We start from the raw sequence: 27,602 nt of genomic DNA, 5'->3' as shown, positions 1-27,602 counted from the left end.
GAGCCTCACCATCACCCCACCAGGCCCTTCCTCAGACCTTGCTTTGGGAACTTGGAGATTTTATAAGAGGCAGTTATCTGCAAAAACTGAGACTCCTAAAATTCACTTACCAAAAAGCAAGTAACATCGAGCAGGAGGACAATAGGGACTCCACCAAAGCTTACACCTTGAAGCACAGTACTTCCCCGTGCTCTGCTGTAGCAGTAGGATCCATTGCCACCACGGTAATCTGTTTTAGTCCCATTCCATGAGTGAGCCAGCCACAAATCTCCAAAGAATGGAATCATGTTGTTTCACTTAGAAAACAAAATCATAGGGCAAGTTACAACAGGCAAGAAAGCACTATGTATATAAATAATATATAGAGCACAAAGTCAGAAAAGAATGGCTGAAGCAAAATCTATATTAATAACAACAACTATTCCCCATTACTTAAATAGCTTTGGAACAGTTCAATGGAACAATCAAAACACAAGCTTTTATTGCCAGTATGTACTTTGTCACTATAGTTCCACCTCTATGTTCTATACCATCAAGGCCCAAGTCATGAAGGAATTAGTATGAAAGGCCTGAATTGGGAAAAGCCTGCAGTAGGATGGAACTGTAAACACCACAGATATGTCATTTTCTAGCTCAGCTATGACACAAAAAATGCCCCCATAGAATCTCCCCTATCATTCTCTCTCATTCATATATATCACAGAGGGGTGTAGAGAAACAGAGACTGAAATTCACCACCGCCAAATAATAGGTCACCTCTGTGTCCACATACTATATAAAAATAATAAAGGTCCTCAAGAATGCTTTTGTGGTTGGCACTAGCAAGCACCAGATTTGTGATTTTTACTGTGGAATGTAGTCGATCAACACAAGTACCGTATTTTTCGCCCTATAGGACGCACTTTTTCCCCTCCAAAAATGAAGGGGAAATGTGTGTGCGTCCTATGGGGCAAATGCAGGCTTTCGCTGAAGCCTGGAGAGCGAGGGGCGTCGGTGCGCACTGACCCCTCTCGCTCTCCAGGCTTCAGGAAGCTATCCGCAAGCCTTGGGAGCCCACAGGAGTGCCCACCGGGCTCGTAAGGCTTGCGGGCGGCAGCCTGCAGTGCGAAGCATGGGGCGCGCTCCGGAGCGCACCCCGGGCTTCGGGCAGATATCGGGCAGCCCCACAAGCTCGGGGGACAGCGGGGAGGCGGAGCACCGCCATCCCGCTATTCCCTGACCTGGTTTGGAGGCTGGCGGTGGGGAGAAGCAAGCAAGCTTCTCCCCACCGCCAGCCCCACAAGCTCGGGGGACAGCGGGGAGGCGGAGCACCGCCATCCCGCTATTCCCTGACCTGGTTTGGAGGCTGGCGGTGGGGAGAAGCAAGCAAGCTTCTCCCACCGCCAGCCCCACAAGCTCGGGGGACAGCGGGGAGGCGGAGCGCCGCCATCCCGCTATTCCCCGACCTGGTTTGGAGGCTGGCGTGGGGAGAAGCAAGCAAGCTTCTCCCCACCGCCAGCCAGCCCCACAAGCTCGGGGGACAGCGGGGCAAGCTGCTGCCCCACGGAGGCTAGGGAGGCTGTCCCTGAAGGCAGAAGAGGGAGACGGAGCGCTCCATCTCCCTCTTCTAGCTTGGGGAGGGCTGTGCAAAGCCTCTGCAGGCTGGGGAGGGAATCAAATTTTTTTCCTTGATTTCCCCACCAAAAAACTAGGTGAGTCCTATGGGGCGAAAAAAACGGTATTAATTTTATAGTAGTTCTGGAGGACCGCATGTAAAAAATATTGTAATTTCAAGAGAGTAAGTTTTAATTCAACCGGATCCAACCTTGATCCAAACCACATGGGAAAGCAAAGCGTCCCAGTGTTTATGCTTCAGTTGCTGGGGTGAAGCAGTGACCTAGAGGACTGTGACAAGCAGGTGGGGTGGTGCCCATGGCACACTCTCAAAACTGCCAATCAGCCCCAAAATGGAAGACTTGTTCCAGAGGTTTTGCAGGGCAAAGCCAAGTATCAAAGCTATCCATTACCTTAAACTGTTTTAGACATATTCATAATTTCATGCTTTAAGCATGAAGGAAACTGGTTCAGCCCCATCCAGCTGCTATAAACAACTGAATAGTCTTTTAAATTGTAGGTGACAACCAGCCATCATGAAGTTGTGCATGTACAGGCAAATCATCTAAAGATGAATGCAAAGAGAAAATTATTTAAGAGCTCACAGCAAGTGGCAAAGCAAAATCTGATGTAAAATCAGATTTTACATTCTTATGAAGGAACTTTTAAGTTTTCACAGCTGTAATTTTACAGTGTACACAAGAAACCATCCAAATGAAGACATCCAATATGTTCTTTACAAAGTTCTATGACGTTAGGCCTCATTCCAAAACAGATGCAGTCCATGGGTGGATTATCTGTTTAGATCAATGTCTCCCAAACTTGGGTCTCCAGCTGTTTTTGGGCTACAGTACCCATCATCCCTGACCATTGTCCTGACAGCTAGGGATGATGGGGGTTGTAGTCCAAAACCAGCTGGAAACCCAAGTTTGGGAAACACTGGTTTAGAGATGAAGCTTGTTCGTGTCCTGTCATCCCACAGATTAATTTAATTTCAAGGGAATGAACCAGAAAGCAGTGCTTATTTTACCCACCAAATCACAGCTCCACAAGAGAGGTAAACCAGGACAATGATTGCCCTTCTGTTTCTGAAATTCTGATTAGCCTGCAACAAAAATAATTTCAGGGTAATCTACAACCTGCAGAGGGCAGAAGAGAGCCATCCCAGATCTATCACTAGGCGGTTGATAATTACACATCATCTCAGCAATTATCAAGCCTGCCCAAACTTCCCTCAACAGAAGAATAAGGTATTTTATTTATTAACAAATGTCAACCAGCAATAGCCTGCCCAGTGCAGGTGCTTGGGAGAGGCTCAGAAATTAGATCACAGCCCAACTTAACTTCTGATATATTAAGAAAATGTGGGCGTCTACCGTACGATAAGTAGGGATGAAGGGTCTAAAATTGCCCCTCCCTCGTCCCCAGAAGTTTAGGGCTGCCACCCTCCCCTTCCCCCTGGCAGGGGAAGGCCTGTGCTTTAGCACCCACAGAACCTGCTGAAATTTAACTGGGCAGCTTCTCCCCACCCACCCGCACCAGGAAAGCGGCTGGATTTCTGCCAACTCATACAGCTGTTACAGACTCGGTGCCTCTGAAGCCATTAAAAAAACAGTTGTAAAACAAAACGTGGCCATCAAATAACGGGCCCATTCGAGATAGGAACTACAGGTGGCGAAAGAGTGCAAGTAAGTTGTTTCAGAGTCGCACAATTCACCAGGGAAGTCGCCTCCACTGGATAATAAAGAGAAAATGGAAGCCAGGTGAAGAGAGGACGGAGGGGACTTGCCTGAAGTCGAAGGGGCCGGGAAGAGGAGCCGGGAGGGAGGCTTAGGTGGGTGCCGGGGACACACACACACACATGAACACACGCCTTGGCCACAACTCACAAACACTTTAAGAGAGCAGGAAGTGGCTGGGAAGCAGCCGAAGAGGAGCTGCTGCTCTCCCTGCTGGGCAGGGGCAAAGGACCCCCCTCACCCCCACCTTCCCACCTCCTGGCCACGGGTGGCGCCTCTGCTTTAATTCCTCTTTCGAGGAGGAAAGCTCGCCCGGTGACCGCCGCGCACAACCCCTTGGCCAGAAATGGCCCCGTCCTCCGTTACCTGAGCCACCAGCTCTGCTAAGTGGGAATGACGAGCGCGCAGGTGACCCCGCCCCGCCCCCGTCGCGAATGCAACAGATGACTGGCCCGAGCCGCGCATGCGCCCCCGTTATGTGGACCAGGCCCTGCCCTGCCCACCGCTCCTCGGTGTGAGTCTTCTCCCTCCACCTGCGACGAGCCTTGTTGCGGCCTCAGGAGAACGGCCTTCCCTGGCGGACACGCCCTTGGGCACCGCAGGCAGGCCGCGCGCCGACGTGCTTCCGCCCGCTTTCTGCAAGGTGACAACGAGGCTGTGGTCGTTGCGTTTGTAAATTCTTCGCAGGTGAGGCGGGAGGAAACAAGGCAGCTGCTGCTTCGCTGGTGACTGATAACACACAGGCAAGGCTCGTTTTCAAGTATAGGTCTACCTGCTGCCGTTTGCAGGCTGTACGAAGATGCCAGTGTTTCGTGGCTCCTTCACAGGTTTTGTATTCTAACAGGAGAAGCTCTCGAAATATATATAAAAAATAAAATGAATTGTCCAGTAGCACCTTAGAGACCAACTAAGTTTGTTCTTGGTATAAGCTTTCGTGTGCTTGCACACTTCTTCAGATACCTAAATGTGCATGTGCACAAAACCTTATACCAAGAACAAACTTAGTTGGTTTCCAAGGTGCTCCTGGACTAATATATATATATATATATATATATATATATATATATATATATATATATGCTTTCGTAGATTTTCACGGGTACAGGAATGCAGGTTTTGGTGTCCTCGGGTGTCTTCCCGTGTAAAAGTTGGGGTGTCTAGGCGACGTTTCGACGAGGTCTCACTCGTCATCTTCAGGCTGGTGCTTTCGGCTTCTTGTTACTGGAACAGAGCAGGATCTCAGTGTTTGAGTTCCTATAAATACTGTAGAGGGGGTGTGGTGTATAGCCTCCAATGTTCTGGGCAGAGAGGAAGTTCCCAGGCTAGTGTGCCTTTTCTTCTTTTGTTCCTTAATTACTTGAGAGATATCTTGAGTGATTTCTTGAGTGATATCCTGAGTACCACTTAGGTGGGTCATTAGGTGTGGATTAGTTGTTAAAGTCTTTGTGTCTTGACCTCTTGAACTTTGTGAAGAGTTGAAACACATGAAAGAAACAGGACACGAAATTAATTTTGCAGATTCCAAATTAATTTTGCAGATTCCAAATTGCTCTTTAACACGGAACATCACCACAAGAGAATAATCATGGAAGCCATCGAGATAGAGAAACACCCTCACAACATGAACAAGCGTGACGACACATCCCGCTTGCCAGACATCTGGAAATTAGCCCTCCCCACAAAAACTGACACCAGATCCAGAGGCACACAGAACGCCAACACCAATCAACCACACCAGACCCAAACCCAGACCCTCTCCACAGATGAATTACAGACACCATCCAGTAGCCAATCCATGGTGGCACCTCCGGATGCTGCACCCCCCTGCAATCCCTACACAGATCTGGCTGACACAAGCCACAAAACCACAGCTCGCCCCTATACACGAAGCCAAGCCAGAGCACAACTAAGTACAGTACAGCCATCTTCTCAGGAAAACTCTTCACAAAGTTCAAGAGGTCAAGACACAAAGACTTTAACAACTAATCCACACCTAATGACCCACCTAAGTGGTACTCAGGATATCACTCAAGAAATCACTCAAGATATCTCTCAAGTAATTAAGGAACAAAAGAAGAAAAGGCACACTAGCCTGGGAACTTCCTCTCTGCCCAGAACATTGGAGGCTATACACCACACCCCCTCTACAGTATTTATAGGAACTCAAACACTGAGATCCTGCTCTGTTCCAGTAACAAGAAGCCGAAAGCACCAGCCTGAAGATGACGAGTGAGACCTCGTCGAAACGTCGCCTAGACACCCCAACTTTTACACGGGAAGACACCCGAGGACACCAAAACCTGCATATATATATATATATATATATATATATATATATATATATATATATCTCGACTGCATCAAACCAAAACGGCTACCTACCTGAAAGGAGAAGCTCTGAGACCTTATTTAAGGTCACATCCCTTCAAATTCATTGGAATTGGATTTGGTGGTTCTACCTAGTGGTGTGGGGAAAACAACCTACACATGCTCAAAAGTACTACTAACTTCATTTATCTGGACATAATCCCCACTTAATTCAGTATGGTTAGGATTGTGGTGTATTTTGATTAAGGTGGGAAGAGAGATATCCATTTTCTCCACAACATGCATAATTGTATAAGGGGAAGTTTCCTTCCTCTCCCATGATCCTAAAACTCAGGACCATTCAAGGAAGCTGAATGCTGGAAGGTTCAAGACAAACTAAAAAATTGTCTCATCAGCTGTCTTTCTTACCAGCTAATGCTAGTAAAAGGTGCTTCTAGCCTCCAGTGATAGGATCTAGGAGCACCTCCTGAATACAAACTTGCTCCTTTAGAGGGAGTACAAGTTGATTCAAAGCAAATAACTGGTTGGTCTCTGAGACCTGGGAAATGTTCTCTGTCTGAGTCTTGCCAAGTTTCAAGCTTAGTTTATGGCTCCTCATCCAGCCCACCTATGCACTGATCCAGGTCTTGCACATCCTCTCCTGATTCAGATGTTATAGAGAAATAGAGCTGAATGTCATCAGCATAGTGATGACACCTCACTCCAAATCCCCTAATGACAGCTCCCAACAGCATCACATAGATGTTAAATAGCATTGGAGACAGAATAGCACCCTGCTGCACCCCACAGCACAAACACAAGGTTACAACTAATCACTGTAAGCCCATCTGTTCCTCAATTTGTGAACAGAATTGCTTTTGTTTGGCATTGCTTTTCTGGTGGCAAAAGCAGCATTTGCTCACTAGTTAGCAAGCACTGTTCATTTCTGGGAATAAATGAAAATGTAGTGTCTGTGACATGGGTCAAGACTCTCTTAAATCCTTCTAACCATTTTATTTTGAAGATACCACATACCCCCCGAACAGCTCTTTAACACCCAAGGAAACTAAATGTGCAAGTGCATTTGTGTGACTTTCTTCATATGTGGCTTAGATTACTGGACACCAGGACATACAAATTTCAGATAAACCTCACCTTTCCATTTATCCTTCCCAGCAGGATTTTCCTCTGTGGGTCAGCGCCCCTGTAGGGTGTACATATCCTCAACATTTTGGGCACCAGGTGGTACGATGAGTTACCACTTACATAACTGCTCCCTGTGGTCACAACATTTCCACTACACAGGCATTTTGTTTTTTCTGAGTGGTGAATGTTGAACTGTGGCCAGATTAGCTGTTAAATGCTTTCTTGTTGAAACCCTAATTAATAGATCCAATTCATTTTCTTGACACTTTATTTCCAGATCCTTTTGAAGTTTTCGTCGCACAATATGCTTCTTAGATGTAAACCATTGATGCTTTACATGTACCTTCATAACATAAAGTGATAATATTACACAAGTACCATACAAATCAGATTTTTGCACTCATCTGTAATACTGAGCAGATGCAAGCCAGTCTTTCCTGTTACATGAACATTAGGCTGTAGCCCAGACCAGTCTGAGCCAGCTCAGAAGGCACCTGTATAATTATCTATTGGATTTTGCTATTATTATTTAGAATTTGAATTAACCTGACATTCAAAACATGCTGTACAAAATGTTTTAGCCCAGATCTACCAACACCAAGACAAAGGTCTACCAGGCTTGCATGTTGAGCACACTGCTTTATGGTAGTAAGTCATGGGCAAATTACACTCACCAGGAGCAACATCTCAATGCCTTCCACATGCACTACATCAGGAAAATTTTGGGCATTGCAGGGCAGGACAGAGTCTCAAACAAATATGTGAATATGATCAAGCCCACATTCCCAGCATATTTGCACTCCTGTCTCAGCGACGCCTGCACTGGCTTGCTCATATTTGCAGAACAGAAGATGGCAGGATCCCCCAGGACGTGCTCTATGGGGAGCTGGCTTCAGGCACAAGGCCTGTTGGCAGACCAACTCTCTTATAAAGACATCTGCAAACGTGACTGGCGACATTAACCCCACTGTGTAGGAATCCCTTGCAGTGCCTGAGACAGTTTCATCATGCATCCACAGCAATGACCAGAGGAGGAATGACCGCTGCTGGGAGGAGCACAGAAAGAAGAAACGCCATGGTACACCTGCATCAGCACAATTGGATGCCTTCATCTGCCCCAGCAGCTTCTCCCTTATCAGTCTCTACAACCACAGCAGGTGCTGTAACTCTCAAAGGGTTTCACTCTACTCCCAAGGGGCACTTCATTGTCTCCCAAGACAGACGGACGCCAACAACAACAGCTCAGGCCTGGAAGCCAACCCTGTATGCAAATTCTTTAATCACATGGCAATATTAAAAGGTTTCATTCGTGCACGACAGGGAAAAAAAATCTGTCTGTTTTCCTTGCTCTCTATTCTGAAACCTCCACTGCTATCCGACCCCAGCTACCTGATTCGCACACAACACTACAATACTCTTTTCTTCTTCAAGCTGCTTAGAACTTTGAATGGGAGCATTTTGTTGTGAGCTTCCATTTGTACAGTTCTAATTTTAATAGTACAGATGCTCGTGTTGTTAACAGCTCTGCAGTGACAGTAATTTAATTCACACCTCCTTTGCATTTTAGGAAGGCAGCATGAGTTCCTACTGATAATCTCACAGAACATACCCAATGCGGTGAACACAGGATAGTGCTGCTCTTTGAGGTAGGCAGGGAGCTCTTGTTGGTGTGACATATGCAGTGTAGCTAGAGGCAGCAAAGGGATGTGAAAGTGAAATGTATGATTACATTATTTTAATAAGATAGGGAGGTGCCTGCTCCCATCTCCCCCCAAAGGAATGACTTTAGCACAGGAGTGGGGAATCTGTGGCCCACCAGATGGGGTTTAACTTCCAACTCCCGTCGGCTTCATCTAGCATGGCTGATTGGGAAATGTGATGGTAGATGTAATTCAGCAACATCTGGGGGCCCACAAGTCCCCACACCCCTACATTAGTAAAACAGAACCAAACCAGACCACAGAAGAATTCCACTGTAATCCCATATACTTTGCAGAAAATGTCTCTTGGATTCTCTTCATTCAGGCATGTTCCTAATGGCGCTGGCTATAGTTCAGAATAGTATGATAAAATCATTCCAGATTTGTAGTAACTGAAAGCACAAAATGAAAGAGCTGGCACAAAAATTCTCACCCATGAATCCCCTCTTTCCCCACCCCGCATTCTTACCCAACTCTGCACAATTTTAGTTTCTTTCATTGTTACATGTTCGTGTTGGGTACTTCGCCTCCCTGAACTTGCTTTATAGTTCATTTCTATAGGGTGGTTGCTGCTGCTGCTGCTGCTGCTGCTGCTGCTGCTGCGGCTGCTGCTTCCACCAAGCAGTCCTGCATTCTTAGAAGTTCTTTCTTTCTCTGTAATGCTCCCAGGCCTTGCCACCGCCTTTATCACATATAGAGTGTGTGCATTCTCCTAGCACATGGGTATCAAACAGCAGTCACGTCTCATCAATCTTCTGTCTTGCAACTAAGCATATGACTAGTATTTTGTAAATTAACGCAGCACGGGGAAAGCACAAGCAACAACAGGATAGCTCTGCATGGCTTTCTTGGATGCATTTACAGTGTGTTGCAAGGTCATTTTTTATTGGGAACTGGTAATGGAAATTGTCATTGCTCAAAATGTGTTTAATTCAGATTGTCTGTTTAAGACAGATGGGGAACTGGCTGTGGCCCTTCAGATGTCTTTGGATTCCATGTCCCATCAGTCCCAGCCAGCTAGGCTAATGCTTAGATATTATGGGAGTTGTAGTCAAGCACAGCTTCCCCATCCCAGGTTAAAAAGAGTATATATGAGCCTGAGGGGTAAAGTCCCTTTGAACATGTGTAATCTCCATATTGTAAGATCTTAGTAAAGAGGTAAAAGAGGTTAAATCCCTTTGAACATGTGAGAGCTCCGTAATCTCACATAGTTTGGCCCTAAATGGCTTGAAGAGATGGTTCCTAGAAATAATGACCCTCAAGCTACCACTTGCATACACACACCTGTACTTAGTTTTGCCTTCTTTTTAATTATTATAATTTTATCACAGCTGATTTAACACTATGTATTAAATGTGACTTTTTTAAAATATAGGAAATACATTTTTTAAAGAATAATGGAAGGTAAACCTGGCTGTGTCATAAATCCAACAAACATTTACAGGGCAATACTGAGTAAAGCAATTCCCACTAAGTGAGCCCCAGCTTTAATAAATGGGAAGTTAATATATGTTAATTTCTCAAAGAGCTTTATTGTGACCCCTGGACATTTTTAAAGCCTTTAAGACTTTTTCATTATGTCATACACAGAAGTTTCATACTCTTGCTGGATCTTGAGTTCTAGAGTTCATGTAGGAACTGAGCCAGTGTAAAAGGAAAGATAGTTGTGTATATATTTAGGCCCTGCCACAGAAATGCTAAGAGAGAGAAAGAGAAGTTATACTTTCTGTGAACACCAAAGTACTACATACTTTGAGTAAATGTTTTTTTAAATCCTCTTGAGTATGGAAGGTTCTGTCACTTAACTCAAGCAACTGTTCCAGAATCTCAAATGATATTATTGTTAATAATGTGTAACGGTCAGCGTATGTACTATTCATACCATATATTTGTTGGAAATGTTACAGCAGTCTCTGCAATTTTTTGGCCAAGATCTAGCAAAGTGCCACCTCTTTCCTAATTTACAGCTGGAGAATTAAAGCTCTTTGCACTAACCATCTTGCAGGTCTTTAGCAGGAGACTTTCTCCACAATTCTTATTTAGATTGGTCTTTAATATGTATTTTGGCTGAGGTGATGGAGCCAGCACCTTCTAGGAAATTTAGAAATGCAAATCACCTTGTATTTTATTTGCATGAGGTTTGTGACAGGCTCTGCCTTTGAAGGTCTTTATTAATGTATCCAAATAACACCTAGTAGAAGTTGCTGTTATTTGCAGAAGGACCTTTAAAGGGGGTGGGAATGAATAGAGCAGCATTTACTTTTTCCTTTGTTGGAACAAGAGACACATGGAGAAATTAAAAGTCAACAGAATTCTAATTATAGGAAGAACTTTTCTTATGCAATGCATAATTAACCTGTGCAAATTGAAGCCACAAGATGTAAGAGGAAACCAAGAGCTTAGTCAAATTAGTCGCATTCAGAAAACCTACTTGCATGCCAATGAATTATAGGTGTAATCCACCACCTGCTGAAATCCATAGCAAGCCTCTCTCATTGCACCATTCTACATCATTTTCTAATTGTATAGATCTTCAGCTATGTTATATGTTGTTTTAAAATGACATATAACATAGATCCCTGTTAAAGGAATGCAACCTTTGGAAGCATATATCACTGATAGAACAAGATGTAATTTAACAATCAATAATAATAATAAAATAGCAATAATAAAAAGCAGCCCAACAATATACATGCAATAATCTGGCTGTTTTTCGTTGCTCTGGTAAAATATGTTTATATACATAAGTCAGGCAGGCAATGCTTACCAGGTCTTGGTGTGCTGAACTTGCGTCTTGTCTCCAACCAGCAAAACAAAATGCAACTCCTGAGGAAAGAGGAAGTGAGCAATAGCTAGCTGAAGGAAAGTAATTAAGCTGTTGTGCTTCTTGTTCCCTATTCTAAAAAGTGCCATAGAAAGGTCTTTTCTGCAGAAAACCCTGGCACACTGCAATATAATTTAATTAATTGCATAATTAAATGCAAATAATTTGAAACATCTGACCCACGATTTTCTCTGCAGAGTGCAGTCGGACGGGGTATAGGTAATGTCCACTAACTGGTACAATAACATACACTATTTCATATAACCTACTTGAAGAAAAAACTCGGACTGCAGTAACAGTGACTTGAAATGTGCCACATTTTATGTATTGAACACATGGTTTCCATGTTGGAGAAATATAATCCCTGAGGACAAATAATGCAAATTCTTCTTAAATTTACACAGGAGGAGGGTTGTAGCAAATAATACCCTCCCTTGATTCTCTATGAAAATGTTTGGATTTTTAAAATAGAAAAGCAGCATATAAATATTTTAAATAAAAACAAAGTGGCTTACAATAAAAATTATACAGTTGAATCAAACCTACATACACCTAAGACCATCAAAGAAGTTGCTGCCAGAGTGAGCAGAGCAGTTTTAAAATATAAAAATAAAAATCGGATGAAAAGAGCAGAACCACTGCTGATCGTCCATTATAAAAACCTTAGAGAGAAAAAGTATCTTAACCTGTTGTCCATAAGATGATAATGTTATCTTGCAGATCTGCCTAGGGAGGATATTCTAAACACATGATGCCTCCTGTGAAAAAGCCACCTCCCCAATCATCATCTAACCTCTGCAAGCAAGAACACTCTGAGAAGGGTTTCAGAAGCAAATCTTGACAATCAGAGTAATTTCTATGGGGGAAAGCAGCCCTTTCCAGTATTCAGAGTTGAGTATTGGGTGTTTGGGAAGTCGGCATGATCAAGTTCCCTGCAGGGAGCTCAGTCAGGCCACTGATCCAGCCACATCTCTACCTACCCTAATGATGTCAGGTGCTGCACAGGTGGACATGGTTTGGGGAAAACAGCCTCATAGACCACATTGAGACTCAGGCCAGGCAAATTTGCTACATGATATGCACAAGCAGGACTGAGCCACAATGAGCCTTGTGCTCCTTCCTCCTCACTCTTCCTCCTACATGGTGTGAGGAAGAGTTAAAAAACTTTCTCTTCCGTTTTTACATACTTACTGCGGTTTGCTTTGTCATGCCTGACAACCTGTGGCTCATTTAAAATAAACCAACTTCAAACAGTGGTTTTTGAAGCTTGAAAGTTTAAATATTATAGTTAGTGTTTGTTTTTAGTCCATGGTTTATTAAATTTTTCACATTCATATACAGTGGTACCTCGCGTTACAGACACTTCAGGTTACAGACGCTTCAGGTTACAGACTCCGCTAACCCAGAAATAGTACCTTGGATTAAGAACTTTGCTTCAGGATGAGAACAGAAATCGTGCGGCAGCGGCAGCAGGAGGTCCCATTAGCTAAAGTGGTACCTCATGTTAAGAACAGTTTCTGGTTAAGAACGGACCTCCAGAATGAATTAAGTTCTTAACCCGAGGTACCACTGTAATGTAACAGTACAGTCCCTTAGTCTCCCTCCACGTGACCTCGTTCTTGCTTCCTCTTTTCATTTTCTTTTCTAAGTCACTTTGCATTGCCTGGAGCAAAAAAGCAAACAATAAATCTATTGATGATGATAATAATGATACAGCATTTTAATCTCTGACATTCAGTTATCTAGCATGCTATATAGCAGGCATAGGCAAGCTCGGCCCTCCAGATGTTTTGGGACTACAGTTCCCACCATCCCTGACCACTGGTCCTGTGAGCTAGGGATAATGGGAGTTGTAGTTCCAAAACATCTGGAGGGCCGAGTTTGCCTATGCCTGCTATATACAGTATTCAGGTTTTCATGCCTAGATAAAGGTTAGGATGAATGAATGTCATCAGTGCTCTGTCTTAGTCCTAGATTAACATCCATTAAGTCGGGCAGGTTTCCCTCACTGCCCTGTGCCTCCCACTATTTCTAGTTGTGGGTATTATTCAGTGAAGAGGTCCAAAAATGCACTTCCAATCTCCCAGAAGCTTGATTTTATGTATTTTTTAGAATATAATCTTGTACAGTAGTTGCAGGAGTTCCTGTATCCAGTTTTCTTCGCTTGGTGTGGTCTGGGCTTTCCAGTATTGAAGGATTTTGCTGCAAGTCTGGCTTGGTTGCATCTCATTCCTGCAAATGCAGTAAACTTTGGTATAGCCTGTACATGGCCTATTGACAACTATGAAAAGCATAAGATTAAACATCAGATTAAATAAACTGAGGCACTAGCCACCTCTAGCAAATATGCTGTCATACTTTCTATTGCAGATGTATTTGAAATGCTTATCTTTACAATTAGGTTTGAGCCTATCACACTTCCCACTTAACACATAGGATTTATTGATGAAAGAGAATGCGGTCATTATGCAAATACACACCTGCAAGAAAGCAGGTGATCCTTATGGTATGGTTAGATAGCAAAAACTAGTTTTACATTTGCTGAAATGACCACTATAAACTTTACATGTAGTCTTTGGCTGGTCTCTTATATTTCATTCTTTGCAGACACTTTAAATCCCTTGTCTGACATTTTAAATCCACCATGTAGATTCCAATACACATCACACAGAAGGAGCTCCTATAAAATGCCTGCCTTTTCTTGTTTGCATGACAAAAAGGGAATAGTAAATCCAGCAATTGGAGGAGATAATCACCGCTGTGTGAAAAAGAGTTCAATCCACATTTTTTTCTTTCTAACTGAGCTTCAACTGTTTGCCTAATAATTTTACGTTACCTGTTGAGCTCATAAATCTGCTTCCAATACACATTTGGCATTAAAGGGTTTTCTTTCTATTAGACTGGACATCAGACATGAAAGAAAGCACTTTCTAATCTAGGGGCCCTCACTGCAGTGCACCACCAGAAGATTGTATTTATCATTAATGCTTAACAGACCTTAACACATACCGCTTAAATCCATGAAAATAATGAGCAGGTGATTCAGAACTACATTCACACTTTTGGGTAGAGTACTTCTGTGGTGACAGCAATAGTCAAAGTTCATGCTTGCTTTGTAATTCCTGATTCTAAAAGTAATTAGCTGTATTAGATAACTCTGTTTCTATTTCTTCAGAATACACAAAAATGCTTTATGATCTCTTCCCTGGAAAATGGGCTATGAAGGTCTTTTTGTATCCATGCTTAAGGATTGGGTATTTCATCCTGCATTAGATTGGCTAAAAGAAAATAATATTCAGGGGGTTTATTTCACAGGGTTTGAGACATCTAATACAGGTGCAGTTCAAGATTGCAAGTTTGCATTTCAATCATGCTGTTTGGGCTGTCCAAATAAGTCCTGCTACTTTCACACAGTACAAAATTCTCTCATGGAAGACACCTTCCCTCACCTTTTTAAAACTTAAATTATTTGCTTACAGGGCAGCTGGGCATGCTACAAAGTGCAGTGCTGGTGTGACTGATGCCACCTGCCATCTTATTTTGCCCAAAGGCATGCTCTACATTTATGCAAATGTATTTTGTGAGTCTGTGTTCTGAGTCCTTTAAGACTCTAGCAAAGCTCCTGCAAACAGGTGATAATTATGGTCAGGTGGTGGTGGGGATTCTTGTGAGTACACAATTGCCATGTAAAGGATCTCTCTAGGACTACAGTAGGTCATGACCAATGATGTTTTACAATTATGGTGTATTTTTTTAAAATAAATACTACATTTGTTTGGAATTGTACATTCCTTTTTATTAAAACCTCATCAAAAACCTACCATTCCAATTAACACAAATTTATTTTTCATAGAAAGAATTGCTGAATATAAAAGCATCAAACACATTACACATTACAAAGCTGTGAACACATTACACATTACAATACACTACAAATTAAAACTCAGGTAAATTGTCCTTTTCTCATTTTGGTTTGAAACTGGTTTTGGGAGAAATGTATCAAGACAGAGTACTGCATAAGAAACAACAGGATTGTGGCTAGTGTGTGTACACAGCTTCTCAAACCAGTGTTGGGAGCACACTTGATGCAGAGTAAATGAGAGTGTGGAAGAACAAGTGTTGGTGAAGGAAAATCAGCATGGCCTGCAAAAGCAAGTCCTGCCTCTCTAAAACCTTTTAGCGTGTCAACAAGCATGTGTGGATAGGGGTGATCAGGTTGATAGTGTACACTTGGATGCTCAAATGCTCCTGAGTAAACATCATGGGATAAGAGTACAGATTCTTTTGGTTCAGTAACTGACTAACGAGCAGGAAGCAGAGAGTAGTAATAAATTGACAGTTCTCATATTGAAAGGATGTAAGAAGTGAAGTCCCTCCAAGGATCCTTATTTGGACTGAAACTTTCTAACTTGTTCATAAATGACCTGGAGTTTGGGGAGAAGAGTGAAGTAGCCAAAACTATAGAAAACACCATATTATTTAGAGTGATAAAAGATATTGAAAAGAGCTCTGAAAGGATCTTTCCAAACTAGATGAAAGGGCATCAAAATTGCAAATTCAGTTCAATGTAAACAAGTGTAAAGTAATACACATCAGGGAAGGGGGTGAACCTAACTTCACATATACACTGTTGTGGTCCAGCCTAACCTAGTTCACAGGGTTGTAAGGTTACCAGACGTCCCCGTTTCCCAGGGACAGTCCCCAGATTTACAAATCAGTCCCCTGACAAAATCCATTGAAGTTGAAAAGTGTCCCCTGATTCATGGGGAAAAATCTGGTAACCTTATATAATGTAAGGATATAATAAGGAAAGAGAGAACAATATAATAATAATAACAAACAGGAAGCTGAAGCAAGTATGAGGAAAGGTTTTCAGTTTAGCAACAAGTGAAATAAGGAGGAAACCTGATAGAGGTTTTTCAAAACCATGGTTGGTGTGGAAAAAGTAGACAAGTTTGCCTTCCTCTTTCATAATACTAGGATTTTCCAATGAAGCGGAGCAGTGGAAGATTCAGGACAAACTGAAGCACTTCGACATACAGAGCATAGTTATGGAATTTGCTTTCCCAAGATGTCGCGATGGTCACCAATTGATTCCAAAAGGGATTAGACAAATTAATGGAAGGTAAAGCTAAGCTGTGATCTTGTATTTGCTATCTACAGAATGAGAGGCAGCATGTCTCTGAATACCAGTTGTTATGGAGCACAGAATGGCTGGGGCAACCCAGTCAGATGGGCAGCATATAAATAATAAAAGTATTATTATTAAGGAAGGAAGAACAGCTGCTCTTATGCTCTGTTTGTGGGCTTCCTATAAGCAACTGGCTGGATATTGTGGGGAACAGGATGTTGGACATGCTAGCATGGGCATAGCCAGGATTTTTCAGGGGGGGCAGGCATTTTGTTGTGGCGGCAGAACCTCAGTTTGCTATGTATTTTTATTTATTTTTATTAATTGGGGGGCAGCTGCCCCTTGGCAACGCCCATGCATGATAGTGTATATGCAGTAAGAGCAAGCAGGGCTTTCCATATGATCTTAATTTTTCAGTAGCTATGCTTTTTTTGCTATGAATTGAAATGTCACAGAGATTAACAAGGCAAACGTTCCCCATAGTAAAAGGATAATAACGCCCGAGGAAAGGAGTTCATTGTTGTTTTGTTCCCTCTCAAAGATGGTTGTCTTCTGTAATAATTGGTATTACTGCAGTAATGGGATTTTACCAGGTTTTTCTCTTGAAAAACGATGTGGTAGTTGAATACTGCCTTCAATGCCCAACCTGTATGTTTCAGAAATCTAACATTCAACCTTGCCTGGTTCAAGGAGATAAACTACTGAAGTGTTATGATTAATGACTATTAAACAACAGCAGCAGCAACAACAACAACAACAGTGTATCTGTAGTAATTCATTAACTTGGCAAAAGAAAGTACTTGAACTAGAAAGATTGTTCTGGACAATTTTTTTTAATGTAGCTATTGTTAGGAGAATTAATATGTTACAAGTTATAGTGTGTTCCATCTTTATGATCAAATTTAAGGAATTCTGTGTGATCCATGTAGCATTGAGCACGTTGGCTATCTATATGAACACCATATATCTGCACCTGGTAGAAAGGCAGTTTAGTTGCTCTCTACACTGGTATATATCTCCACTGATATCCACAAGACTTTGCATGAGGTTTTCTGGATTATGAAGCAGGACCTGATATTAATCTTATGAATAACAGCAATTGATGTGATTTACAAATGCTAACTGGTCCAAGAATTATTCTCAAACCTCCCACCCTGTCCAGTTTATGTATTTACTGCACAGAAAAGGTGTCACAGCGCACTTCATAACGTTGCCATGTCTTTTCCTTCATGGAGATTTGGCAGACAACAACAGAATGACTGGAGGAAACCTGAGTTGTTTCGGGCCACAGAGAGCTTTGGGAACGTGTAGAGAGTCTTCTAAATATTTCTGTTTTAAGTTCAAATGCACTGGAAGGTGTTACTATAGCTTGGATGTATCAAAGGGGATGTAACACTTCCAAGCCCCCTGCCTCACTTCTGCTTGTGGAATTTGTAATGCCAGTGGGATCAGACTTGCTATATAAACCCACCACATTAGAGCCCTTTCCCATTCAGGCAGCTTGAAACCTTGCAGAGCTGTCTCTTCTTCGCCAAGAACAGCTTGTGCTGAGGAGAGAGAAAGAGAGAGAGAGATTTAGGGGCTCTTCTCCCCACTGATAGCTAGGCAAAGGATGGCTGTGAATCTCAGATGCTTGGTAACCTGTGCTCTCATCATAGCTGCCACCGCGAATGGATTTACCCAGAAAGGACTCAAACAGATATTGCTGGATAAATTAGGGCTTCCCGAGGTCCCTGCTCTTCAGAGGACAGACATGGAAAATCTGGTCATTCCGGAAAATACAAGGAATAAATACATGTCTATGCTGAAGCGCCGCCGAGAGAAGCGGAGAGCAATGCCCAGTCTAGCTGGTATCCTGAGAGGAATTCCCGGCAATGCAGGTAAACTTTGCTGTTATCGTCACAAGTAACTAAAAGCAAGTCAGTCCTAAACTGAAATCTGCATCTGGTCTAGAATTTTATAGATTCAGGCTGTGTAATAACTATTATGCAAATCACTGTAACAGTATCTTTGAGAAATGCAGACCTAAATTTATACCCAAAGATTAATTTTTCAGCTTAAGTCTCTCTGTATATACAATACATTTGTCCTAAATGTGATGATAAGGTGGTGCAATAGACTTGTTTAACAATTAAACAGGATTGATTTCAGGGAATGTATACCTCTTGAATAAGTTTCTCATGCTTCATGTTATTATGTATTATATTGCAAGTGGTATTCATACAGGTAATCTGCTATTAGAAATTCACTGGATTAATTTGCATCCCTTTCCTGAAGGGCAGCACAGTCTTAAGTGTGCTTACTCCATATGTCAAAAGGACATATTCTCAAGTAACAATGCAATCCTATCCATACCTACGAAGAAATAAGCTATACTAAGTTCAGTGAGGCTTGCAAGGGAAGTGGGTGCAGGATTGCCCACTCCTTAGCCTGCTTACTGTATCTGTACTTCCTTTATCTATTTTCTTACATGTATATTCCATCTTTCTTCCATGATGGAACTGAAGGCACTGTACATGTAGCTTTCAAGCTACATGACACCCATCCAGGCATTGACCAGACCAGACATGCTTGCTTCAGCAATGTACATTCTCGGGGCGGGGGCGGGGGCTGAAGGTTTAAAATAGGCATTAGGTGGAAAAAATGACTATATACTGTGTGGTAGCTGGTTTAACCATTAACTCACGGTGGCTCTAAGTACATAGGGAACCTCTTATTTATGGGTTCCATCCACACAGTGAGGTGTACTATTTCTCAACAACCAAGGGAGTGTGTGAGGAGTGTGTGACACAATTCAACTCACTGTGCTAGTGACTATGTAGCACATGGTTACTTAGTGTATTATCTAGCACAATTATCTCTCTTTTGTAATGAAGAATTCACCAGAGGGACCTATGATCTCTGTTTGTGTTTTATGTACTAAGCTTGAAATACAGAAAGTATTGCAATGGGAGTAAAAAAAAAAAGGGGGGGGTAAACAGTTGCCTTTCCCACTGATTCCTGCTTTGTAGTTGACACAGTCCATACTAGCACATATTTCCATCACCAGGAGGGTAGGAGAGAGGAACAGTGTGGGATGAAGTTGCAGAGGAACAGTAGAGAGTGGATTCGCACTGAGTACCAATCTGCCATATCTTCAGAACTGGTGTCCAGTAAATAATGTAACTGCAACATGACTTCATAGCTTTTGTAAACAACTCCTTCCAGTGCTAAGCTATTCTTAAGAAGATTTTCCTGATGCATAACTTAAAACCCTTTTTTCTGTTATTTTAAAATAACAGCCTGCATTTATACAGAACCAAAATACAAAATGTCCCAAACTGGAAAAACAACCTATTAAACTGTCTTTTTATCCACTGGGTTGCATATGAAGAAGATATGATTGATCTATCACAGGAATGAGGAACTTGTGACCAGCCAGATGTTGTTGGACTGACCACTGGACCAGCTGGCTGGGGCTGAAAGGAGTTGGTGTCCAATAATATCCGGCGGGTCAGATGATTCCTCTCCCTATTCTGATGTAACATAAAAGGAAAGTCTTTTTTTAAGTGACAGATGAAAACAATGATGAATATAAGTATTTCGGTTGTTTCCAAATGCATAACAGATATTCCTGGAGACATTCTCTATTCGGACACCACCCGTCAAAAACTTATCTTCGACATGGAAGGCAGGATACCAGCAAACAGTGAAGTCACCATGGCTGAGCTGAAGCTTTTCAAAAAGCCCCTGGAGAGGAAACACCTGCCCATCAAGCCATCTCATCGGCCAGTCATGAATGCCAGGGTGAGCGTGTACTGGGTGCAGCCCCAAGAGAATGGCACCAACCGGACATCTTTGATTGATTCCAGGTATGAAGGAGGGGTCTGATCTAATGGCTCAGGAGAGGTGAACCTGAATAGAACCACACTCAGCAGTCCTGTTTCAAGGGCAGAGGGGGCAAGCCTTCTCTCAGATATATGCATGGTTTTCAAAATGTCTTCATTTCCTTACAGTGTTTCCCAGATCAGATCATTTATTAAGATGATCATCATAATTGTTATTTTCTTGAAGAGCTTGTCTGCCTAATCTATTGCTCTGCAATTACAAAAGCAGGGTTTACCTGTTTACCTCATTGTCAGGCATACATCTTAATGTACCCTGGGGGTTGTATAGTGGTACCTCGGGTTAAGTACTTAATTTTATTCCGGAGGTTTGTTCTTAACCTGAAACTGTTCTTAACCTGAAGCACCACTTTAGCTAATGGGGCCTCCTGCTGCTGCTGCGCTGCTGGAGCACGATTCCTGTTCTCATCCTGAAGCAAAGTTCTTAACCCAAGGTACTATTTCTGGGTTAACGGAGTCTGTAACCTGAAGCATATGTAACCTGAAGCGTATGTAACCCGAGGTACCACTGTATAAAGAATTGTTACTTATAAGGGAAGCCTTTATGCAGAAGTTGAGATCAGTCTAGGCTTTTACAGCATTTCTAACCTAAGTGAATTTTATTTTGCCTTTTAAATTGAGGTGTTCAAAATGCAATATGTGAATAGGCTCGGAGATCAGGCAAAAGTCCTATTAGTTCAGTTCCTTTTTGAAAACAAATATTGTATTCTCACATTCCAATGTTTTTCTTTCAATTTCAGTCTGTTATTCTGGTATAAAGAAGCTAGCAGATATCTCCCCCTGTATGTGTTTTTATTCTAGGTTCTCTCTCCACTATTAACCCATTTTTTTGTCCATTTAGGTTAGTTCCACTTATGGAGTCTGGCTGGAGGAATTTCGATGTCACCCAGGCAGTGCATTTTTGGCTAAAGACCAAGAGGCAGGGGCCGATGCTCCTGGAGATCTGGATTGAAGGAGAAAGATTAGGCAGCTATGCCTCTGAAATGGCCAGAAGTGTGCGCTTCACTTCTCAGGATCTTTCGGACAAAGCACTGGGCAAGCCTGAGTTGGTGCTTTATACCCTTAACCTGGAAGACTATGGGTAAGTTTCAAACTTTAATCATATTGGTTACCGGGGAGTTTTATTTCTGCCCTTTAATACTGAAGACAAACTCAGGCACAGTTTAGATAGCCCTTAAACCCAATCCAAAGCATGTTTTCTCAAAAGTAAGCTCAGTTGATTTTGCTCAGTATTGCAATCCTACGGCATGACAATAGGCATGTTTACTTTCCTTGCTGTGTTTCCTGGGAGAATTGAGTTTTACAATGTGTACTTTTGGAACTGATCTTGAGATACTCATCCACCTCGCATTGCTTTTAAAAGATGCAATGGTTGCATTGGATATACAGCTATCTATAACGTGGTACACAGAAATCCCAGCAATCAACTAATTTCTTCGAAAAGCTGCTGATTATTGCTACATTCTTGCAGTATACTGGAGACAAACAATCACACAAACCATTATGACAGAGCGAGGGAAAAGGTTAGGCAGCAATCCAAACCTATTTGGGAGTAAGCGATGTTGAATTCAATAGGACTTACATTGGAGTAGACATGGTTAGGATTGTGTTGCAGGTGAATCTCTCTCTCTCTCTCTCTCTCTCTCTCTCTCACACACACACACACACACACACACACAAACACAAAGAATAGGTGAAACAAATTATGTTTGTTTCATTAAAACAGTGCCCAATGTTTTATTAGGGAGAAATACAGATTTTATCATTGCTAAACTGTGTGATGAAGTGGATAGAGTGGACCAGGGAGACCAGGGTTCAAATCCCTGCTCACCTGGAGACCACTGGTTGAGTCTGGATCAGTTGCCATCTTTTGGTCCAGGGTTGAGGTACCTGGCGCCCTCAAGTTGTTGTTGGATTCCAACTCCCATCAGACCCAGCTAGTATGGTTAAGGAAGATGGGAGTTGCAGTCCGGCTACATACAGAGGGCCACAGGTTCCCCACCCCCATCTTAGGGTACAAACCAAACCGTCAGCATCAGGGCTTTGTGGAGTAGCAGGACATTCACATCCCTGCTGCTCAGGGCAACCAAGGCGTGCAGGTGAGGGTCAGGACGGTGGGGTGTAATGTTGTTATGGGACAGCAGTGAGTCCAGTTCATGGCTCAGCCTTGCCTCCTCTCTGCCTTCAGAACACTCCATTTCATGGCTTTCCACCGGCTCACTCTGGTTAGGCCTACTGCCCACCCACACATTTGGAGGACAGAAGGGGAAAGTTGACAACATCAGCACTGGTCGGTGGGAGGTCGGTTTAGTTGGAAGAAAAGTCACCTCCACCTAACCCAACCCTTCTTCCTCAAGTTTGGTATAAGGAGAGGTGATTGGATTTCTCTGCCCTTCTAACCCACTTCACATAGTTGTTGTGAAGATACATATGTATGAAGCCATGTGGGAAGCTATCATGTGTGCCTCAAAAGGGTAGTAGACAATCAAATACATACCAACACTTAAACACTAGAAGAATAAGCATGTTTGCGCCAGTTCTAACATTTGTAAGCTCCAGATTGTCTCTAGCTCAGGTCTTTCCACATCTCAGACATAAAACTATCTGCTTTTCTTCGGCAGGGGACCTGGAGATTGTGAAGGCGGAACCCTGACTGAGAAGACTGCCTGCTGCCGCCAGGAACATTACATCAATTTCCGAGAGCTGACCTGGACACAGTATTGGATTATCGAGCCGGCCGGCTACCAGGCTTACCACTGTGTGGGTGCCTGCCGGCAACCCAAGAACTTGCTGCACCATTTTGGCTACGGAGAAAGAACCTGTGCTGTGGTGGAGAGCTCTCCGCTCCCCATGATGTATCTTGTCAAGAAGGGAAACTACACTGAAATTGAGGTGGCAGAGTTCCCTAATATGATTGTAGAAAAATGTGGCTGCATCATGGACCATATAGCAGCGGTCTAGCCACACACCAAACACAGAATGGCAGAAAGGCAAGAGGCAGCCTGTTGCAGGGTGCTCTTTTCCTCGTTTAGTTCTCCTAATTCTAACCACATATCACCCGTGGCACACTGAATTCGGTTGCTGGTCTTCTTCATACATTTGAACAATAATTTGGTTCCTCTCCTGTCATAGGTATACAATTTTGCAGTCTCAAATGCAGGTTGTTCCGATATGGATGGAATTTTGCAGTGTATAACTTGTATGTCTGCCTTTCATGGCCACGATGGCTGTGCTCTACCTCCACTGTTGCAGATAGGATGCCTTTGTACAAGAGGTTGCTGGGAATCTCAAGTGGGAAGAGTGCTGTTGCACTTAGGTCCTGTTTGTGGGCTTCTCATAGGTGTCAGGTTGACCACTGTGAGAACAGGACGCGGGACTAAATTGGCCTTTGGTCTTACTGGGTTCTTATATTCTATTTACTGAGTGTTTGTTTGTTTGTTGCTGGGCTATCATTTTCCTTGGCAGAGCAGCAAAGTAGGATATAATCCCAAATTCAGTGAGCGATAGCAGTTTGTTAATGATAGTTGAAATCTGTCAGCACCAGAGAAAGATTGCTGGAATAGATGGATTTATCACTGGTCCTTCATGACAGTTCTTCTGTCATGTGGTGTAGTGGTTAAGAGCGGTAGTCTCCTAATCTGGGGAACCGGGTTCGCGTCTCCGCTCCTCCACATGCAGCTGCTGGGTGACCTTGGGCCAGTCACACTTCTTTGAAGTCTCTCAGCCCCACTCACCTCACAGAGTGTTTGTTGTGGGGGAGGAAGGGAAAGGAGAATGTTAGCCGCTTTGAGACTCCTTAGGGTAGTGATAAAGCGGGATATCAAATCCAAACTCTTCTTCTTCTTCTGTTCTTACTAACAAAACACCCATCAAAACAAGGGATAGGCATCTGTATGATGAGAGGACAGCATCCTACAAGGTTCACTTTGAGATGAATTGCATGTGCCTCCAAGCAGAGTCCTACAGCACCTCTTGCAGGATCCCTGTGGGTAAAGACTAAGCCCTTGGTATCAGGGATGGAGGACAGGTTTACCTTCACTTGCAACAGTGTCCCAGAGTGCAGTGTAACTTTCTCCCATAGCATTGAATGGCTGCAATTCACTCTTGTGGAGAAAAAGTAAAGGGGTGTAATGAGGGTAGAGGTTTTCAAGCTTTTTGAGTGCACGGCTCCCTTGACCAATACCATTCTTTCTGCAGCACCCCTGTGGGACTCAGGAGCCCAGTTATGTCACCCCTTTCCTGCCAAGCTGAAAGCCTCTCACCCTTTTGCAGTGTTCCCTCAGCCTCCTCTCCTCTCACCTCTCCTTGGGAGTCCTCCAGGCAGCTGCCGCAGCCACCCCAACCTCTGAGCCGCCTCAGCTCCTGGCAACCAGCATCCCCTGGCCAGCCCCAGAGGCACCATTTCCCTGGGAAGCTTGTAGCCAGGGCTGCTGCAATAAACAGCTGTCCTAGCCCACTTGCCCACTGAAACCAATAGAGTTTTAAAAGTGTGTCACCTTTCCTGGATCACACCCATGGAAAGTTTTTCGTTTCCCAGCTGCACTGATTTTAGTGGGAGAGTACAGTGTGTAGTTAAATATCTCCAGCTGAAATCAATGGGTCTTTAAAAATGGTCAGCTTTGACTGGATTGTGGCCATCTATAGATAGTGAACTAAGGTTGGCAGATTTGAACTTGCTCCCAGACCATGACCAACATTCTGTCCATTACAATCAGACCATATTATTATACCACAAACTATCTTAGGAATCATAAAAAGCACTTACCTATTAATAATATAGAATCCATATATATTCTCTGTCCTTATTTGCTTCTCCATCAGAAGGCTGATCTATGTACCTTATGGGTTAAAAAGTGAGCCAAAAACCCTGTAACTAGTGGGACTTGTGTGTAAGGATGCTTGCTCTGTATGATTGCAGGATCTCGTCCTTTTTTATTTCTAACATACAAACAATGTGATTGATGAGTTTCCCCTGAATTTTGTACATCTTGACATACTAGGAAAAACAATAAAATATACAATGAATACAGTGGATTATTTTATTTGAATCTTTAAAAATATGAACACAAACGATTACTGTTTTATAATTTGGATAATGTAGTCTGTTTTGAATGGGGCTTCCAAAGCTTTAAAATATCCTATTTAAAACAAAAAAATAAAAACAAGAAAGGAACTAAAATCTAATCTTTGTAAGGGACTGCAAAACAGATGGATATGTGCAAACAGAATAAGTCTGTGGAACTGGCTGTAATTACCCAGAGGAATCTACTTCTGAGTAGACATGCCTAAGATGGCAGTGTAAGAAAAGTGGTGGTGGAGAGGCTGCAGGAAATTTATTTATTTAGTGTATTACATTTATATCTCATCTTTGCTCCATTGAGCTCAAGGTGGCTCCCCATTTGAGCCTCACAACAACCCTGTGAGGCAGGTTAGGCTGAGAAAGTTACTGGCCCAAGGTCACCCAGTGAGCTTGATGGTTGAGTGGAGATCTGAACCCTGTTCTCTCTGGTCCTACCCAGTGCACCACACTGTCTCTCCAAAGCATAAAGTAATTTGACATGCCCCTATATTGTTGTCACAAGTAGCACACTTACATTTAGGCAATTACAGAATGCATTGCACCATCTCCACATCCTGTTGTAATCTGGGATCAAAGGAGTCGCAAAACATTTCCTTATAACCTAATTGTGACTGTAGCAAAGTTTTCTATGATGCTATTTGGTGTCGTGCAAAGAAATTGGAAGTTGGCAACAAATTGGGCAAGAGAACAATATCAGGCTGTTTTTATATGTGACAACTGCAGCAAGGGTATTACTGGCACAGAAATGGAACCAGGCAGAACTACCGACGAAGGAGGAATGGCAGATGAAACTAATGGACTACGCAGAATTGGATAGGATGACAAGGAGAATTCCAAACCAGTGGGACCAGAAATTCTTGAAAGATTGGACTAAATATGCAAGTTATTTGAAAGACAATTGTAATCAATTGTCTACGCTTGTAGGACTGCAAGAAGTTTTGTAAGGAGAGGTATATGAAATATTGCAGAAAAGATTTATGAGAATGGATTTTAAGTTATGGATTATTAAAGGTAATAGTTAGGTCGGATAACAAATGTAAGATTAAGAGATGAGGTTTGAAAATCATTAGACATGGCTGATGGAAGTCTCAGGTTAAAATAGCCAAAATGTTGTATAAGATGAGATGAGATGATATGTTCTGTTTGGAAAATATATGTAAAAACTAATAAAAATGTATATTTTTTTAAAAAGAGAACAGTATCAGGTGCCAACTTCACAAGTCTTCAGTAGAACAAATCATGTGAAAATAGGCCTGTGCCACATCCTTTGAATGCAAAGTACCAAGATCTGAAATTGTTGACACTAGATATGTGTCTTGTTAAGCAGATCCAGGACCCACTATATATTCAGTTTGGTATTTTGGATAACAATGAGTGGGGGGTGGGGGTGGGATGAACAGAAGAACACAGGAAGCTGTCTGATAATAAATCCAGTATTGACTAGCAGGTAGAGGATTTTCCCAGGCTTACCTGGAGATCATGAGAATTTGACTAGGGCGATTTGCATCCCAAAGCAGATGCTGTCCCACAGACCTATGACCAAAGTATATGTCATTAATGAGTAGGATTCTGCCTTTATTAGCATTAGAAACTTCAGTTCCAGGAGTGGTCTGAAAGCTGTGGGTAACAAAAAGAAAGCTTAACAATGGACACCAACCCAGGACAAGGTAACCAGTTATAATCCTCAAGTCATACATCACAAAGGCAACACAACGGTGGGAGGTCCGTTCTGTTTGGTTTCCACATACCCTTAAAACTGGACACTCTATACAGTATCTAGGTTTAAAATGTAGAGATTAGATTATTCACTGCATTCACACTTTGATTTTGTTGGTTTTTTTGTTTTTTGTTCAGGAACCTTTATTCCATTCAGCTGACATGCTGCATTTTGAACCTTGGTCAAGCATTTTCTTTAAAGAGAGCATAAATCAAGTTGGAACAGGGACGCAGGTGGCGCTGTGGGTTAAACCACAGAGCCTAGGACTTGCCGATCAGAAGGTCGGCGGTTCGAATCCCCATGACGGAGTGAGCTCCCATTGCTCAGTCCCTGCTCCTGCCAACCTAACAGTTCAAAAGCACGTCAAAGTGCAAGTAGATAAATAGGTACCGCTCCGGTGGGAAGGTAAACGGCGTTTCTGTGCGCTGCTCTGGTTCGCCAGAAGCGGATTAGTCATGCTGGCCACATGACCCGGAAGCTG

At 42.7% G+C, this 27,602-nt stretch overlaps 2 protein-coding genes and 1 long non-coding RNA gene across 11 annotated transcripts in view; 1 reads left to right on the top strand and 2 right to left on the bottom strand.

The window, feature by feature from the left end:
• The window catches only part of TMEM63A (transmembrane protein 63A), a 38,515-nt gene extending 27,163 nt beyond the window's left edge, over nucleotides 1-11,352 (bottom strand). The window contains exons 1-3 of one of the 4 annotated variants that reach the window (XM_081857795.1): nucleotides 3,699-3,823; nucleotides 2,628-2,698; nucleotides 111-296 (exon numbers count right to left, since the gene is read on the bottom strand). In XM_081857795.1, the coding sequence (XP_081713921.1) occupies nucleotides 111-287 (177 nt within the window). In that variant the 5' untranslated portion in view covers nucleotides 288-296; nucleotides 2,628-2,698; nucleotides 3,699-3,823. Of the gene's footprint in view, nucleotides 1-110; nucleotides 297-2,627; nucleotides 2,718-3,698; nucleotides 3,824-11,252 lie in introns of those variants that run through there. The other 3 variants (XM_081857798.1, XM_081857797.1, XM_081857796.1) reach the window with 3 other exon arrangements.
• LEFTY1 (left-right determination factor 1) lies at nucleotides 2,743-25,351 on the top strand. Of its 6 annotated transcripts, none has more exons than XM_081857829.1 (7): nucleotides 2,743-3,356; nucleotides 7,063-8,431; nucleotides 16,290-16,434; nucleotides 17,348-18,320; nucleotides 20,048-20,291; nucleotides 21,166-21,405; nucleotides 22,946-25,351. In XM_081857829.1, the coding sequence occupies exons 4-7, from the start codon at nucleotides 18,053-18,055 to the stop codon at nucleotides 23,283-23,285; spliced, it is 1,092 nt and encodes a 363-aa protein (XP_081713955.1). In that variant the 5' UTR covers nucleotides 2,743-3,356; nucleotides 7,063-8,431; nucleotides 16,290-16,434; nucleotides 17,348-18,052; the 3' UTR covers nucleotides 23,286-25,351. The 6 variants fall into 6 exon arrangements, with proteins under 6 accessions (XP_081713955.1, XP_081713956.1, XP_081713959.1 ...); XM_081857830.1 differs by lacking the exon at nucleotides 2,743-3,356 and adding an exon at nucleotides 3,840-3,970; XM_081857833.1 differs by lacking the exon at nucleotides 2,743-3,356 and adding an exon at nucleotides 3,925-4,057 and having other exon boundaries at nucleotides 18,099-18,320.
• On the bottom strand, nucleotides 25,237-27,046 carry LOC309339656. The gene is made up of 2 exons (XR_014155507.1): nucleotides 26,875-27,046; nucleotides 25,237-25,320 (listed from the first exon to the last, which is right to left on the bottom strand). It is a non-coding gene; the product is annotated as an uncharacterized lncRNA (long non-coding RNA).
• Between the last annotated feature and the right edge of the window lie 556 nt (nucleotides 27,047-27,602).

This window comes from Podarcis erhardii, assembly GCF_964252035.2.
Source record: "Podarcis erhardii genome assembly, chromosome: 3".
Classification (NCBI taxonomy): domain Eukaryota; kingdom Metazoa; phylum Chordata; class Lepidosauria; order Squamata; family Lacertidae; genus Podarcis; species Podarcis erhardii.
The sequence above is the reverse complement of the archived record's forward strand: the minus strand, read 5'-3'. Positions and strand labels throughout refer to the sequence as shown.